The sequence below is a fragment of the Lotus japonicus genome, chromosome 2, assembly GCF_012489685.1.
Source record: "Lotus japonicus ecotype B-129 chromosome 2, LjGifu_v1.2".
Classification (NCBI taxonomy): domain Eukaryota; kingdom Viridiplantae; phylum Streptophyta; class Magnoliopsida; order Fabales; family Fabaceae; genus Lotus; species Lotus japonicus.
The window spans coordinates 19,588,407-19,607,026 of record NC_080042.1 but is presented as its reverse complement, the minus strand read 5'-3'; the positions used below and the strand labels follow the sequence as shown (position 1 = coordinate 19,607,026).

Below are 18,620 nucleotides of genomic sequence, written 5' to 3'. Positions count from 1 at the left end.
ATTTTGTTAAAGAGGCAGCAACATCAGAGGCCACTAAGGTGACTCAGGGGGACAGGGGCAAAGGAAAAGAGATAGTGGAAGAGTTGGGCAACCCTGTTGGAGAATGCTCATCCATTGCAGGAGGATTTGGAGGGGGCGTGATTTCAAGTAAGGCTAGAAAGCGTTATGTGGCGGCTGTACATTCCGTGCATGAGGCGTATGAGGGCGAGTGCTGGTTGAATCACTCTCCCATTATATTCACCCCTCAGGATTTTGCACATGTTATTCCTCATGAAAACGATCCGATTGTAGTGACAATCAGGGTCAACAATTACATGACGAAAAAAGTGTTTTTAGACCAGGGATCTTCGGCGGACATCATTTACGGGGACGCCTTTGATCGCCTGGGGTTAAAAGAGTCAGACTTGAAACCATATACTGGAACCCTGGTGGGGTTTACGGGGGACCGTGTCAATGTACGAGGATATGTTGAAGTACCAACAGCTTTTGGCGAGGGGGATTTTGTCAAAAAATTTCAGGTGAAGTATCTGGTATTGGCATGTAGAGCCAATTACAACGTACTCTTGGGGCGGGACACCCTTAACAAGTTGTGTGCCGTAATTTCAACCGCACATTTAACTGTTAAGTACCCGGCCTGTAATGGGAAGGTTGGCGTCCTTCGAGTGGATCAGAATGCAGCAAGGGAGTGTTACCTTAGAAGTGTGGCTCTCTATGGGCGAAAGGCCGCAAAGGAAAGTCACCGTATCACAGAGATTTTTCCACACGAAGGGTTTAGCTTGGACCCAAGAGATGATGCTGATGATTTCCGCCCACAACCTTTGGAAGAAACAAAATCAGCACAAGTCAAAGATAAGGTTTTGAAAATCGGCAGCAGCTTAACAAAGGAACAAGAGGAAAGATTGATCACCTTGTTGGGCGAGAATTTGGATCTTTTTGCATGGACAATTAATGACGTACCAGGGATCGATCCCAACGTAATCACTCATAAGTTGGCAATACGGCCAGGAGCAAAACCAGTCATCCAACCAAGGCGAAGGATGAGCGATGAAAAGAATAAGGCGGTGCAAGTAGAAACTGAGAAGTTGATCAAGGCACAATTTATTCGCGAGGTGCAGTACCCAACCTGGCTCGCCAACGTAGTGATGGTCAAGAAAGCTAATGGAAAGTGGAGAATGTGCACGGATTACACAAGCCTGAACAAAGTGTGTCCCAAAGATTCATATCCTCTTCCCAATGTTGATAAGTTGGTGGACGGGGCTTCGGGTAACGAACTTTTAAGTCTCATGGATGCATATTCTGGCTACAATCAAATCATGATGCATCCTTCGGATGAGGAAAGTACGGCGTTCATGACTAACCAGGCGAATTATTGTTACAAAACTATGCCTTTTGGTTTGAAAAATGCTGGAGCCACATATCAACGCCTCATGGATAAAATTTTTTCAAAGCAAGTTGGAAGAAATATGGAAGTGTATGTAGATGACATGATTGTTAAGTCATCCAAGTCAAAGGATCATGGCGACGATCTTAAGGAAGCCTTTGCTCAGCTAAGAAAATATCAAATGAAGTTAAATCCCGAGAAGTGTTCATTTGGGATTCAAGGGGGAAAGTTTCTGGGTTTCATGATAACATCAAGGGGGATTGAAGTAAACCCAGATAAAGGCAAGGCGATCTTGGAAATGAAAAGCCCAACAAGTGTCAAGGAAGTACAACGATTAACAGGACGCATGGCTGCTTTAGCACGTTTTTTGCCGATGGCGGGAGACAAAGCGGCTCCGTTCTTCACTTGTTTGAAAAAGAATTCCAAGTTTCAGTGGACAGGGGAATATGAGCAAGCTTTTACCAAGTTGAAAGAAGGCGGCCTTGGCAATTCTAAAAACAGCGAGACGCCTTAGGCCATATTTTCAAAGTTTCTCAATCAGAGTTAAAACTGATGTTCCTTTAAGACAAGTACTCCAGAAGCCCGACTTGTCTGGACGATTAGTCAGCTGGTCAGTCGAGTTGTCCGAGTATGATATACAGTATGAGCCAAGGGGACAAGTAACAATCCAAAGCTTGATCGACTTCGTGGCGGAATTAACACCCACGGAAGGCGAGAAAACCCAAGGCGAGTGGATCCTGTCTGTTGATGGATCTTCAAACAACACCGGAAGTGGAGCTGGAATAACTATTGAAAGCCCGGATAGGATGGTCATTGAGCAATATTTGAAATTCGAGTTCAAGGCAAGCAACAACCAATCAGAGTACGAAGCTCTAATCGCCGGACTAAGGCTGGCCATTGAATTAGGTGTTCAGAAACTGTTCATCAAAGGCGACTCACAGCTGGTTGTTAAACAGGTAAATGGCGAGTATCAAGTCAAGGATCCGCAACTTTCAAAGTATCTGGAAGTGGTGCGTAGATTAATGATGGAGATAGGAAAGATCAGAATAGAACACGTTCCAAGAAGTCAAAACGAAAGGGCTGATGTGCTAGCAAAGTTGGCCAGCACGGGGCGATTGGGTAATTACCAAACAGTCATTCAGGAAACCCTCCCTCGCCCCAGTATTGACTTGATGGAAGTGAAGTTAAAGTCAGTGAAGTCAGTTATTGAAGGCGAACCTTCGTGGATGGAGCCAATCAAGACTTTCCTCAAAGATCCTCCGAAGGACAATGCCCTGAATACAAAAGAAAGGCGTAGGGAGGCTAGTTTTTATACGCTGGTAGATGGTGAACTATATCGGCGGGGAATTATGTCTCCTATGCTTAAATGTGTCGACACGAGAGATGCCTAGGGAATCATGGCGGAAGTCCACGAAGGGGTATGTTCTAGCCACATAGGGGGGCGATCGTTGGCAGTAAAGGTTTTAAGGGCAGGATTTTACTGGCCGACAATGAAGAAGGATTGTTTGGAATATGTGAAGAGGTGTGAAAAGTGTCAATTTTTTTCTGACTTACATAAAGCCCCGCCTGAGGAGTTAACAACCATGATGGCACCTTGGCCATTTGCTATGTGGGGGACTGACATCCTAGGACCTTTCCCAGTAGCTAAAGCACAACTGAAGTATATCATTGTGGCGGTTGATTATTTTACCAAGTGGATAGAAGCGGAAGCAGTGGCGACTATAACAGCCGCCAAGGTCAGGAGTTTCCTGTGGCGACGTATTGTGTGCAGATTTGGGGTCCCCATGGCTTTGGTAATGGACAATGGAACTCAATTCACAAGTAATGTCACCCGAGAATTTTGTGCAGATATGGGAATTGAAATGAGATTTGCATCAGTAGAACATCCGCAGACAAATGGACAGGCCGAATCAGCCAACAAGGTTATTTTAAAAGGCTTAAAGAAGAAGTTGGATGAGGCGAAAGGTATTTGGGCGGAGGAGCTACCAGGCGTCCTATGGGCATATAACACAACTGAGCAGTCAAGCACGAAGGAAACCCCATATCGTTTGACTTATGGAACTGATGCCATGCTCCCTGTTGAAATCGAGAACCAAAGTTGGCGAGTAACTCGGTTTAATGAGGACAACAATGGGGAAAACTTGATAGCAAGTTTAATCATGCTGCCTGAGGAACAACGGGAGGCACACCTGAGGAATGAGGCGGGGAAGGTCAAAGTTGCCAGGAAATTTGCAACGAAAGTAGTTCCAAGAACTATGAAAGTGGGGGACTTAGTGCTTCGAAAGAACACTATACCCGATAAGCACAACAAACTTTCACCCAATTGGGGTGGGTCTTACAGGATAATTGGCGATGTTGGAGGAGGAGCTTATAAATTGGAACAACTCAATGGTCAAAAGATTCCCCGAACATGGAACTCCTCTCATTTGAAGCAGTATTTCAGCTAAAGACAACAACAAAAATGAATGAAGTCGCACTCTTTTTCCCTTTCTTTGGAAAGGTTTTTAATGAGGCGGCATATGTAAAGAATGAAGGGACAATTGCTCCCAGTTATGAAAAATGAAAAAATCATTTCAAGAAATTGTTTATTTTTTTATTTATATGGCGAATTTATGCGGCGCAAGTCGTATCAAGGTATCAAAATACCGCGAATAAACCTTTCAGAATAAGAAAGTGTTGCCACTGAATATTAAAAGCCTTGGCAATTCTAGTGGCCACTAGAAACCAAGCCACGTCGGAAAATCGACTAAGGTATATCAACTGATAAACGACAACGATTTAGTAAGTAAACAACGCCAAGATAACAACAGTTGAGTTAAACGGTAACAACAGTTGAATTGAAAAGAACTTCATTAAGATAACAAAAAGGGTGTGGCCCTTACATCTCTTAATACAACAAGGAAGAAAAAAGGCAAAGCCCAAAAACAAAGACACTTGAACAAAATAAAACAACTGAAATCAAGCTAAGTTCTCATTGTTGGCGTTGTTGTCTTGACTGGCGACAGCTTGCGGGTCCTTCTCGCCATCACCCCCATTCTTTCCCTCGCCATGAGCATCTTCACTCTCTTCCTCAGGTTCACTCTCGGAATCAAATTGAGGAAGAAGGGCAACGTCAAGATCATCATCGCCAACCACCTGACCATCTTGAATCTCCTTCAAAAACCCGATGCGGGAAAGGTCAAAGCCAGGTTCAACGACACTGATTTGCTCTTTGGCCGCCAGAAAGCCTTGAGCAAACTGAATGGATGCATGCCCTAAAATGGAGGCATTCAGGCGTTCATATTTCTTTTCCAGCTTTTAGCACTTAGCCTGAACAGCAGTATGCTTGACATTGATGGCTTCCTTCAAAGATTTAGTCTTTTGAAGGAGCAAGTCAGAAGTCGCCAAGTCTTTAGTTAACTTAGCGCATTTCTCTTCAGCAGACTTCAGATGCTTCTTGGCCGTTTCAGCGTCGGCTTTTGCTCGCTCATACGCAGCCTTATAGTCAGTCGCCTTCCTCTCAAAACGAGTCTTGGCCGCGTGCAAGTCTTTAACATAATGTGCCATACCCGCCACGGTACTGGCGGCAGAAAGCGCATTATGAATGGCCATTGAAGCAATGCTGAGGGGGCCTTGACCAGCAATGTCTTTGTGAAGCCGGTTATCGAAAGTTCGATTCATGAAGTCCAAACCATTGAAGTGAGGATCGGACAAGTTTAGCAAAGGAGGGGGAGCCTCGCCGCCAATAGCTGAACTAGTGCCAGCATGGCCAAATGGGGTAGGCGGGCGGTTAATCATCATGCCTGAATCTTGTTGGGGTGGCGGGACGTTGTCATTTCCCTTCTTTTTCTCCACCGGTCTATTCTTGGAGCCTGAACCAGTCGGATTGAGAGTTGTCTGGTGAAGAGGTTTACCACCAGTAGTTTTTTCAGCAGCGCCTGAAGTTTTTTGGCGCTTAGGATCCCTGAGGTTGTCAGAATCCGAAGCGCCTTCAAGCTTCTTCTTTTGCTCGGCTTCCGCCGCTCTTTTTCTCGCCACTTCAGCAGATTGGGCGAGGTATGCTTTCATATTCAGCGGGCTGGCATCAGTTTTTCCCTTACCCATCTTGGCTGCGCAGGAAAGCATCAGTTAGATGTCACACATGAATAACAAAAAAAAACCAAGTTATAGAGGAAGATTATAAACTTACTAAAGAATTGATTTAAGGTGCCGGATTTCGACGCCTCAATCAAATCATGACCAGAGATTACTGGCAATGAGCAGAGATAATCGGCGACCCCTCGCTCAGAATCATCGAAGGCGTCATAGGAAACAGAGATTTTTCGACGAGGATTTCTCGTCCAATAAAAGGGGAAGAGAGGATTATTATCGGAATCTCGGAACAAGTTTTTTATTTCAGGCGATTCAACAACCTTAAAATATTTTTTCTGCCACACTTTGTAATGGCTCTTGAGGGCGGTGAATCGGCTCATTTTCTTGCGAGCTAAAAGAGGGACCCACTTTACGGACGTAGGTTTCTTGGTAACAGACTTATAGAAGAGAAAGAACAAGGGGTAGGTGGGCGTGAAGCTCAAATGCTCACAAAGAATTTCGAAGCAACGGATAAAGCCCCAGGCGTTGGGCTGGAGTTGACAAGGCGCCACGTTCGGAAAGGATAGAACGTGGCATATGAAAGGCGAGAAAGGAAGTTTAATATTCAAGTCAGTGAAAAAATAACCATAAACGAAAAAGAACTCGGACGATTCATCTGACGATTCTTTGCGTAAAAGAACACAGTCATCCTCACCGCATGGGAGGACATTCAATTGCAGATCTTCGTTATTAGAAGTGGCGGGATTTATCTTCGTAAACCCTTGGGCAGTTATCCGAAGCGAGTTGATGCTCCCAATACTGCTCCAGATGGAACGCCACAGACATTTATCTTCAACTATTTGCACGTTTTTACGCCATTCGGGCGAGGATAAATCTCCATTTGAAGAAAGGACAGAATCGACAGAACCGGCGGGGCCGGAATCATCGTGAGTAGAGGGCGAGGATTGAATTTCAATAATAATGGGGGCAGAAACTTCCCCCTCTGTGGAGGGTGAAGAAAGCTCCAGGGAAGAAATACTAACATTATTCAAAGACATGCTGGGTAATTTCATAAAAGATAAAAGAAGAAGATGAACAGTTTCAAGAAAGATAAAGAAGATGAACAGTTTCCAGAAAGAGAAAACAAAACGAGAGGAAAGGGTGTAAAGAACTCACCGGAGGAAGAGATGGAAGATTGAGTAAGGAGAACGTCGGCTAAGGGGGAACACCGCGCAATGAAGACGGCCGGAGTAAAACGGAGGTTCGCCGGAGTTCAAAGAGGAGAAAACAAGAGTTTCAGAGAAGTTTCGGAGTAAGAGTTTCAGAAAAAGTGAAGAAGTGAAAAGTAAAAAGGGGTTTTTATAAAGGAAAAAGAGGAGAGAGAATGAGTGGGATAGTTAGTGAAGAGTCGTGGGATTTGAAATTCAAAAAAGGTGTGAAGTGAAAAGGTGTAACTCCTCGAGACGAACAAACGGAAACTGCATTCATGGCAAATGATGATGAAAATCCCGGAAAACAAGGGTCACGTGTGTCAGTTGAAAAGATGTGATTGACGGTTGTGACAATGGCGACGCATCAACAAAAATAAAGATGGCGGGGTAATGAGTAACATAAAGGTGGCGACATATCCATGAACGGGAACGTGGCGACATATCCTGATCGTGAGGAACAGCGATATAATTACAAGAAACACAAAGTGAATGATAAGAGCAGGCGATGAAGTAGCATATAAAGACATTTCGACTTAACCTACCTGAGCCTCATGTCTTGGGGGCATGTGGACTGGGCGGTACATAAGGATTCCTTACTCCCGCCCAAATCAAGCAATCAGATGAACGAAAGCAGCCAGGGCGGAATTTACGAAACAGCAATGAATCCCGCCCTTTCTCTAGACGGGCCCACAAGCCAGCTGGAAGATTCCCTTAGATTTGTCTTATGTGCATAGAGGATTGGGCCCCGGTTGTCAGACCCAAGTACTGGGAAAGTCCACATCATGATCACTCCATCTATAAAAGGAGAGGTCAACACCTTGTAAAAAGTACATTTTAAACATTTAATGAGAATATTCCTTTTATGATATTTTTGTCATTTTAGTGCTCTGCTAGGGTTTACTTTCTGTCATTCTCTTACGTAAGTTTTCCCTAGTACAGAACACCATTATAAGAGAAATAGAGAGAAACTAAAAGACTTCTCAGACGGAACATTTGTTGATTTGGAAAACCAATATCTTATTCTTCATTGCTTTTGTCGTTTGCCACAGATTCAGGCACATTTCTTCTCTACGATTACTGTTCTCATTAATTTGACATGATAGATCTTATAAATCATATAAAGTTTTCTCTTACAACCAGTATAAGAGTCAACTCATGTTAGATCATTGAGAAAATGTTTATGGATGTAAAGATGACAATTTCATGGTAAAGTTCCTTTTTTACAGGCTGCTTGTACTTTTTTTTCAAACTTTGTATTAATTTTGGATAATTATTGTATCTTGGTGATCGATCCTTGCTTCATTATCTTATGGAGGAAAAATTCTATATTGCTCGCTAGACGATCAAGATAGACTCCTTGGTTTGTGCTTATTCATTTCCCTCCCACGTTCAAGGTTCTAAGCTCTTCTTATGTAAATATCTTCAGTGAGCTAGTGGATTGCTTCTTGACCCTTCCGCGAAGATACTCCTCGGATGCTCTAAGTTGCTGGGCGCGAATTAGGTTACAAACTCGAGTCAAGTCGTCCACGGTCGTCAGGCTAGGTAGGCTTCGACCTCTTGGATCGTTGGCCACTATAGATTACATCCTATGATGGTCATATGACAGTGGGTTTAACCACGACGATCAAAACTATATCTTGTTTCATTTCATCTAAAAATATAATAAACACGGAACATAATCCATATGTCTCTTTCCGACCTGTTTGCTAGACGCTGCCTTAAGGCTTCGTTTGGTAGAGTAGAGAGAGATAGAGAAGAGAGAGTAGATAAGAGAGAAGTTGAGTATGGAGAAATAAGTGAGAAATATAGATTTAAAGGTTGTTTGGTATGGTAGAGATAAATGAGAGAAATAGATTAGAAATAATGAGGTAGAAGAAAGAGAAAAATTAACTTTTGATTAAAAAAACAATTTTTTACAAAAAAAAAGTGTCAGAATGCATGCAGATAATTGCGATTCTACCAGAAAAATGAAATAAAATATAATCATGGCGGTTCTAAACCGCCACTAGCTGCACTTGAATAATAAAAAAAAAGCAACCCAGCCCGCGAAGAGATTATAAAGGGGAAATTATCCACCCCCAAACTCTCTCTCACCTCCATTATTACACAACGAAACAAAGAGAGAAGCTCCATCTCTCTCCTATCTCTCTCTTCCCGCAATCTCTTCTCCACCTCTCTCCTACCAAACACAACATAAGTGCTCAAATTTGCAAATAATTTTTTTTTTTTTGAAAAAGTGCCATGTCTCATGCTGACTGGGATATTAGTCCAATTCCAATCTAAATGAAAAAACTAATGTCAAGGACTAGAAATACACGCCAAAATTTTGAATGAACAGAAAAAAAAAGTCATAAGGACCAATTCTTTTTTGAACCAGATAAAGACCAAAACCTAATTTAAGCTAAATTAAAAAAAATATGGCTGCATTCCTTTTGGGCTTTTTGGCTGCATTCCCTTTGGGCTTGTGTTCTTGTTACTTTTCCAATGAAAAAAAAAAAAAATCAGCAAACAATGCATAGTACGCAGTCGCACAGATTCAAGAATTTTGTTGCATCGTCGCCACCGTTTGGGACCGCCACTGATAACCAACCTTTAACCTTCCATACTATTGATCTTTTCATGGAAAAGGAAGAAGAAGATTCTAGAAGAGAAGCAGCAATGGCGTCCTCACTATGCCTGCAACCCAATTTCAACCCTAAAGGCGTCACCAAAGACCAGCTCTCCAAGTTTCGGGTGTGCACTCTCTTCAATTCTCATGATTTATTTAGGGTTTCCACATTCATATTCATATATGTATAAAAATGGAAAATTTTACATTATAAAAATATTCTGGGACTTGGGTAATTTTTATTTTTATTTTTTTGCTTTGTTTGATGTTCTTCTACGTTAACATTGTCTGAACACTGTAAAATTTGTTAGGAACTGCACAGGAAACGCTTACAACTAAAGTCAAAATCAAAATCAAAGTTTAAAACGAAATCCAAAGGTAGTTTTAATTTTGTTTTGTTACTCTTTTTTTTGGAATTGTTGGTGATATTTTTGTTGTTTTAATAACTCTGTTAATCTATCTTCTATGTCCTGAATTTTTGTTTTTTGTTTTACAGATGTGACCAATAAGAAGTTCCAGGGATATGATTTATCAAGCCAGAGCAGTGAAGCTCAAGGTTTGAAAATTGATGACAAAGATGGTGAATGCTCTGATTCTCAAAATACAGACTCAAAGGGTGGTGGTGTATTAGTGCCTTCTTCATCAAAGAAACAAAAATTGCATTGGGGGTAAAAACTTGACTCTACTTGTGTTAAGAAAATGCTGTCAACAAACTCACTGTCACTCTACTTGTGTTAAGAAAATATTAGAGCATTTAACCATAGTGTCTCTCATTGCTTGAATAAAAATTCCTGATTTTTCTAGCACATGTTTTCTAATTGTGTTTATAGGGTTGTAGTTCTGTTCATTCATATATATGGTTATTTGTTATGTTTCATTTTAAGCTTTTAGCAGTTCATATAATTTGATCTGTTATTAACATGTAGGCTTGACACCAAGGAGAGGTGGGAGAGGAAATCCAACATGTAGATATCACAGTGGAACTGCAGAGATGAATCAATTGAAGTTTGTCTATGTTTTGTAAATTGGTATGGTTCAAGATAGTCCTCTGGAAGTGATCCATGTTGTTGTATTGCACTTTCACATTAAGTACATGATAGGGAAACACCATTCATTCATATCTTTGGGTTAACAAGTTAACATGCATCATCAAGGTTATCAGTAACCCTTCCTGCCCTTGTTATTATAGCAAGTTATATGAATGTTAGGTTTTCAGTTGAAAACCACATTCGGTGCATTGAAATTTGAGAATGTGTATGACGAGATCTCATAATGCACGAAACTTGAAAGCTAATTCAACAAACTATTTGATCTTTACTCTTTACGGAAAAAGCTAAGAATCATTACGGTTCTTTTTATATTTGTTTTATATTTGCATTTTCTTTCAACGTCAATTCCCCAAATTGAAGGTTTCACTCGTTACAAGTGCTTGAAATTAGGACATACATAAATTTTTCTTCAGAATTAATTCGTGTGGAAGTGTATAAAGATTTTGTAACATGTGTGCATGTTGGCGTTATCGCTAATGCAAACATGATTTCACGTATCTTATTGAATGTCTAAAAAGTTAGAATTTGCTCCATTTGGTTTAACGATGACTAGAGAAATAGGGTTTTAACCCTTTGCTAAAACGTAAATTCACATTGAATTTAACAAAAATCGAAACACAACATTAACATAGAAGTAGAAGTACCTAAAAAAAAAAAAGGATGGTCCCGGCTTCATTCACGTTTTAGCATTGTGATCGGGATTGTTTTAGCATTGTCTTTTTCCGTTGCAAACTTGTTTGAACACATTATTGTAAACTAGTTATTTTGTCACGTTGCAGCTAATTCACTTCAATATTCTACAAATGTTAATATTTCTTAAAGGAAACTCAAGAAAATCATATCGAATTTTTAAGTTACATGGTTCAACTTTTTCCATCTAACAATTGAAGTGAAGACGTTCTTACTGAGACAAAAACTCAGTTCGAAAAGATGCTTCTCACACATTATTATTCCCATATTTGCAAACTAGCAAAATTTGGTTACAAACTTACCATGGTTTACCACTCTTGCCAGACAAATGTTCACCCTAGAGAGTAAGTAGCAAGTGTACATACAAAGGCAAACCAGTTCTATGAGCAGCACTGAAATTATGACCAATGCAATTTCTACAAGTTTTTTTCAAGCTGAAGAAGAACTAAGAGCATGTTCTATTTCCTCCAATGACCGACCCTTCGTTTCCACAACATTACCAGCTATGTACAGAACAGCAAGAACACAGACGGCTGAGAACCCCAAGTACACGGAGCTAATACCAAACTTGTTTACAACGCTCAAGAAATAGAGCCCGATGACAAAGTTTGAGATCTGATATATAAGACAAAAAGAAACCCATAATTTCATTGTTAACATAACATTTCATCAATCAAGAAAACCAGAATAGCGTAGTAATAACCTTTATAGCATAAATCATATTAATCTAGATAACATTAAGCAAGGATTTACGGATGTTTCTTCAATTAAATTCTTGTCAATTTAAAACTTAACAGTAACTTTTGTGAATTTTGAAATGAGTTTAAACTTTAAAACTTAACACTTGTAGAAGCAAATGTTAGATTCCACAGTGAAGTCACTCACCCAATGCATGCCTAATGACAAAGAAACTGCTTTTGCTCTAATTCTAGAAGCAAATATCTCTGGTAGAAGAAGAGCCGGCACAGGACCAGCACCAAGAGAGAAGGATAGGACATAGCTGATCATAAGTCATAATCACAAAGTCAACTAAAATTAATGAAAAGTAATAATAATAATAATAATAATAATAATAATGATAATTATGATAATAATAATAATAATAATAATAATAATAACAACAACAACAGTAATAATCTTTAGGTTCATTAAATTTTAGGTCTTTCAGTAAATGGGATGATCAGTGACTCAATCTTATTGAGTATTGACTAAATTAAGTGACTTACAGAACAGTTCCAAGAACAGCAAGGGTGCCAGAATATGGTGTAAGGACTTTCCAAGTAAAAGACAGAGAAAGAAGCAACATAGAAGCAGCCTAGGAAATACATAATAAAGAAAAGACTGTCAGTTACATGAATAAAAATTTACAGGGTGTTTCACCGATTATGAGATGAATAAGTTACACAAAACAAGAAATGAAATTAAGCCATTGGGATAAAAATATAGATTAATTGCATTTACACCAAACAAAAACATGTTTTCGTACTTTTCTAGCATTTGGTGTATCATAGTTCAGTTGAAGACTGAAAGAGTGAAAGGTGATGGTCTCAATCTTATCAAAATGCTTGGATCTCCAAAATTTCATTCCAAGCACAAATCTCTATTTGGACACGTTAATCTCACATGCACTATGTACTATATACTATAGTAGTGCAATATATATATATATATATATATATATATATATATATATTATTTACGAGCTATGACTCATTCACACTCATTTCATTTTTCACTCCATTTCCACCTCCATTTTCTATCTATCTCTCTCTTCTCTCCACCCTAAGTGAGAATGAAAAAGTTTCATTCTTCTACTTCAGACAATTTTAGATATTCAAAGCATTGGGTTCACAAAAATCAACATTTTATGTTTAACTTCGTGTTGTTTCAGACTTTCAAGCATATAACTAATCAATCATGTAATATATCACAATTTTTCTGCTTTGGGTCTAATATAGGTGTGTACTGGAAATAACTATTACCATTCCACTGAAGCTTGTGATAAGGAGACTTTTTCTTCCTTGTCTATCCATCAAGGAGGAAGCAACAGCAGTTCCTGCGACAAAATAAACATCAGTCAGAAACAACATTATGTTTGTGAAGTGCAACATGTACACTAACCTTTTTTAATTGAAGACATGATAAATATTTTATTCAAAAATACTAACCGAAAACATTTGAAGCACCAACCAAGGCACTTGCTGCAACGTCAGAAGCGATTCCAGCACTACGGAACACAGAGGTTGAATAATACACCACGGCATTTATTCCAGCCAACTGCTGGAACAAGAAAAGCGCTGCCCCAACACTGACAACTGCAACAAGACATGTTTCAGGGAATTGCAACACCATTTCATAAAAGAAAGCTTTAATCAGCTATGAAGTAAAGTAAAAAGTAAAGAGGAAGTTGGGCTGCGAATAAGATTATGATATTAAAATGATTCTTGATACAAATATTTCAGGTATAAAAGGGGCCTCAATGAAATCAAACACAAAAGTTCAAATATTTCAGATATGAAAGAAGGGCCTCAACGAAAGCAAAGGGTCATGGATTATCAAACCTGACTAATGTATTTCGTTTAGGTTTTGTTAGGATCCAATTGTAAGGTATGGAACTTGAGTCTCACATTAGACGTATGAGATTCTAATATGGGGGTTATAAGGTCCTGGGCTACAACGGCTAGATTTTGTGGTATTCAAGATAAAATGAAAACAAAGTGATATGGTTTTTACTTTGGACCTCCTTAAATAAAAATTCGATAGCATATACAATTTAAATGAAATTTGGAATACCTTTCCAGTATCGGGTGCTAAACAAATCAAACCACCCTGCTTCAGGTTCAGAAGAGCCTTGAGTTGCTGTTCTGAAGTCATGCATAACTGCAGAAACTCTTTCACTACCATATAGTGTTTTGATAGCTTTTTCAGCTTCTGAGATTCTTCCTTCCTGTAAAATAATAATACATGCAAATTTCTCAGAAAACCAACAAAAAAATTATTGTGTTAAACTGTTAACAGATATACAAATCACAAGATAGCACAAATGTATAATATGTATGTTCTGGTGGATTATATTACAAAATAGTACTATCAAGTATCAACTATCATGACTCTTACAATTTTAACACAAGTAAGAATTTAAGGAAATTGTCAGTGCCATTAGTATATATGAAATACAATACAAATATAATCTCTACTTTAATGTGCTTTACATCCAAGCCATTTAAGTTCAAGATAGGAATATTTGAAAAAAAGCCATTAACATGTGTAAAAGTAGTATCCTTCTTTCCAATTATTTTATTGTCATGAATTTACTGCTTCAACAACAAAAGATGCACAGAATAGAATTGCAGGCAAACCTGAAAAAGCCAGCGGGGACTTTCGGGAGAAATTGCCATCCCTAGTGCTAATAGTATAGATGGAACTAGAGAAACACCAAACATTGTCCTCCACCTGATAAGATCAAATTAATAGACAAAATAAATCAGCTGAAAAAGTAGAAAACTGACCAACAGAGGATCCTGAAGCCTCCAAGAAGAAGTAAAATTAAAAACCATGAAAATAACAACAACAACAAAACAAAACAAAAGCCTTATCCCAATAAGTGAAGAAAATTCATGAAGATGATAAATCAATATTTTAATATTAAATAAAAAAACACAACCAAATCAGCCTGGAAGATTTGTTTTGAAAAGACAAAGAAAAATGTGTAGAGGAGTACAAATTTACAGTGAATTAAGACATATTGAATTTGAAAATATTATCAACCTCAAACAATTAAGAAAAATAAGCCCTCCTGTAAAAAATATAAATTTAATATCATTTTGTATACATCAAATTTGCATTTTGTTTATTGAATACTTCAATTTATCCTTCAGTATAGTAGCAAAATTTCAATTCCGAAAACAAGAATTTACGACAGACTTTTACCTAAATGCATGTGTCCACAACTCTTTTTTTTTTTTGATAAGGCAAATAAATTAGGGGGTACTAGGTGTACCTCAAAACCATGGTATGTACAGGGGAAAAAGAACCCAGCAAACGAAACAAGATACATGTCTCCAGGACTCTAAATCTGTAATCCCTTAGTGTCAACAATGATAACAATATAAAAACATGCAACAACTAATGGGACATCTGTAGTCATATTTCTGAACCAAAGAAATAAAACTATCCAAAAATAATTAACTATTTTTGTGAACAGTCATAACCTTAACATCAGTTCTTCTTGAGAAAATATTTGGACTTATGGATTGGGCCAAACATTATAATCTTAACAAATTCTCTTCTAGGCACATATGTTCTGCTCTGACTTTTTTTATTTGACAAAAGCCTGGACTAAGTAATAGAAGTAATTTTCTTTTTTTCTTTTACAGTGAATAAAGTAACTTCAATCTCGAGACTCGAATATGCATGTTAAATTCTGCTGCTAACATAAGAAGAAATAAACATATTAGGAAGAGATTAGGTGGAAGAGACTTTATCCTCCGCCGCGGAAAAAAAAAGAGAAAAAACAAGAAGCTGAAATGATTCAATACCATGTAGGGTTTCCAGCTAGAGGCAGCCCAGCTACCAGTGCTACAAGAATCCCAATACAAATGAAAAGTTGATTAACAGATCCAAGCGCACCGCGAATTTCAGTTGGTGAAATCTGCCCATTAGAAGGGGTGACCCACATGATCCACACGAAATATGTAATCATAATCACAAAGACTAGAATAATTCACAAAGTCACCACCTCAGATATGTAAAGTGGTACTATAGCAGATGTAACACCAATTCCAATACCAGCAAGCAATCGACCAATGATCATTGTCTGAACACTCGTGGCTGTAGCACTGTAAAAACACCAGAGTTTAACCCATCAGATTTTGAAAATACATCAAACTTTTACTCAGCAGCAACCAACAGACCAAAGAAATGCTCCAATCGCTAGAGGGATTGCGTCTAACTGAAATGTCCTAGTTCTGCCAAATTTGTCAGCCAATGTTCCACCAGTAAATGAACCAACAGTAGCACCAGCAAGTAGTGTGCTGACAATCCAACCTGTTCACAGGTTCACACTCATGAGGATCAACAGATAACATCGATTGGGATATACAAGAAAAGCTGTATCTTTGGGGGAAAAAAGAAGTTAGAAGGTAACAGGCACAAATATTCACACATGAACAGAAGTAACAAAAATTGAACTTAACTTTCTGCCATAAAGATCAATAATTTTTCTTCTTATGTAACAGAAATATTGTTAATATATGAGTAAATAAAATTATAAAACAAGTAAAAGTATTTTCATATATTTGTCTAGTAATCGACAATTTTCATTCACTGAAAAATCTACAGAAATTTTTAAATAATCTAAAATTAAATATATATATCTTTTCGAAAAGCAAGTACCTTGTAGAACAGTATTTTCAGTGATTCCAAGATCCTTAGCAAGGTATTCAAGAGCACCATTCACCACCCTATACAAAACAGGACATCACTATAGCTATCCACGCATATAGTAATAGTTCTTTATAATATTTGCAGCCAAAAAGTTAAGACAAATAGAAGGGAGTCATATTATTCATAATAGTTGGAAGTTGGATGAAATTATAAAGAAAATGGCAGGCAGCAGTATAGTCAGGTAGTCCACAATCCAGACATACTCAAATCAAGAGGCTATCCATACCCAAGATGGTAGCCAAATAAAATGGCTCCGAGGCACGCAACACCAACATAGGGAAGAACTGTTCCAGAAGATTTTCCCTGAGGGACAGCGGGGACAACATCCTCAATATCTCCAGCTGAAACTCAATTTTAGTTCCTATGAGTATTTGTAAGAGCACAAAAATCTATGAAATAGATAAGAACGCAACATTCACACAGTATGCAAATGAAACATTGAAAACCTGTTAAGAGACTTTGCAAATTTAAGTCTTGTATAGACAATTTGCATCCCTAAAAGCAATGTAAGCATATTAATATAAAAATACTCTGGATCTGGAGATGTTAATGATATTAAGATTCCGCAATGGATAAAAGGCAATTACAAAGGATAAATTTTCTCTTCATATAGTCTAGCAAAAGAATTCCAAAAAATTGAATTGCATAAGCGTAAGCCTGACTATTGCAACCATGTTGAAGTTAACCATTCATGAATCAACTGGACTAGAAACCATGATATCAACAAACTGAACTATACTAATCAACAAAAGCAACAATTCGAACACAAATAGCATACACAACTAGACAACCAACAAAATCAAACACTACATAAACAATCTTGCCAAGAAGGCCAAACAGGGCATCATCAACCAAACAAACTATGGCCCATCTACATCAGGGTTCTAAATTGCGGTCCGCAATGTAACGGGTTCTAAAGTTCAATCAATCGCAATCACGGCCATTTCAACATGCATTTGTCGCAATTCTGGCCGTTTTAACCTGCATTTGTCCGCAATGCAGCCGCAATTTAAAACCCTGATCTACATGAGACACGCACTTTACACATCTTTGGAAAATGCAGTCCAATAAGTTTCAGAAAAGCTAAAAGTCATCAGCAACAGTATGCGAACCGGAAGCGTGAACCCTGACTGATCTGGGCTTAGCGGAGGACCTAAAAACGCCACTAGAAGCAACTCTTGAACTAGTTAGCTCAGTTTCCATGCTGACACAACCAAGCCGTGAGCCACATAGATTATTATTCTTGGTCATGCAAGCTCTTTTGGGTCTAAGAACACTCCCATTTCTGAACTCACCAATACCCACCAAACCCTTTTGCTTCTGAAACCCCAAGATGGCTCCTTTGAAGGCAAAAGTTGAAGCCTGCATATTTTGCTACTGAAAATTCCAACACCCAGAAAATCAAAACACTTTAATTATTCAAAAATGCATATATAAAATGTAGAAAAACGCCAATGAGGGAGATAAACAATAGAATAGCATGCAAGCAAAGGAATTTGTGAAAGAAAAAGAAGTGAAAGATGGATTACCGTAGTGAAAGTGAGAAAAAGGGTGATGAAGTTTCTGAAATCAGTGAATTGAAAGTGAAATTTTGGTATTGGGATTTGGTTTCTTTCTCTCTATGCTGATGCTTCTGATCAAAGAAGGGAGCTTCGAAAGGACCGCTACTCAGTGAAACCAGACAAAAGACGAAGGGACTGTGTAAAATTAGAAAAAAAATAACTAAAAATTGAAATTTTTGTTTTGTTTTATTTTGGGCAAACAAACCAGTTATTAAAAATGAATAATGATAAGTTGTTATTGAAATTTGAAAAGTTGACATTTAGCTCATTTTTGGTAACTGTATATGCCTTTATTGTGTTCGCGTAATGTTTTATCCTCACAACTCACAACTGATAGATGAATCACTCCACTCATTAAGTAGTAACGAGTTGCTTAAGAAGTTTTTTTCACTCACGATGAGTTAGGATTCCAATCTTCAATCACTTCCTTAATAGATGAAGTGTTAAATTACTAAGCTAACTTATTGAGTTATGTATAGTAATTTTCCAACCATCCTTATCTAGGAAAAAATGGGCAATGACAAGTTTTGATTAAAATTTGAAAGTTGACATTTTGTCTAGTGGTAGGCAAAATCCTCTCAATGATGAAGTCACTAAATCGAACTCGAAAATTGTATTCCAAAC

The 18,620-nt window shown here is 38.3% G+C and overlaps 2 protein-coding genes across 3 annotated transcripts; one reads left to right on the top strand and one right to left on the bottom strand.

Moving 5' to 3' along the window:
- Positions 1-9,138: 9,138 nt before the first annotated feature.
- On the top strand, positions 9,139-10,582 carry LOC130735286 (uncharacterized). The gene is made up of 4 exons (XM_057587351.1): positions 9,139-9,375; positions 9,562-9,628; positions 9,747-9,918; positions 10,177-10,582. The coding sequence occupies exons 1-4, from the start codon at positions 9,154-9,156 to the stop codon at positions 10,217-10,219; spliced, it is 504 nt and encodes a 167-aa protein (XP_057443334.1). The 5' UTR covers positions 9,139-9,153; the 3' UTR covers positions 10,220-10,582.
- A 638-nt stretch (positions 10,583-11,220) lies between these two features.
- LOC130737742 (plastidic glucose transporter 4-like) lies at positions 11,221-18,133 on the bottom strand. 2 transcript variants are annotated; one of them, XM_057589588.1, is made up of 14 exons: positions 17,964-18,133; positions 17,547-17,808; positions 16,661-16,775; positions 16,384-16,451; positions 15,903-16,035; positions 15,728-15,827; positions 15,528-15,640; positions 14,349-14,442; positions 13,783-13,936; positions 13,158-13,304; positions 12,972-13,045; positions 12,216-12,304; positions 11,875-11,989; positions 11,221-11,604 (listed from the first exon to the last, which is right to left on the bottom strand). In XM_057589588.1, the coding sequence occupies exons 2-14, from the start codon at positions 17,800-17,802 to the stop codon at positions 11,419-11,421; spliced, it is 1,644 nt and encodes a 547-aa protein (XP_057445571.1). In that variant the 5' UTR covers positions 17,803-17,808; positions 17,964-18,133; the 3' UTR covers positions 11,221-11,418. The 2 variants fall into 2 exon arrangements, with proteins under 2 accessions (XP_057445571.1, XP_057445570.1); XM_057589587.1 differs by having other exon boundaries at positions 17,547-17,811; positions 17,964-18,132.
- Between the last annotated feature and the right edge of the window lie 487 nt (positions 18,134-18,620).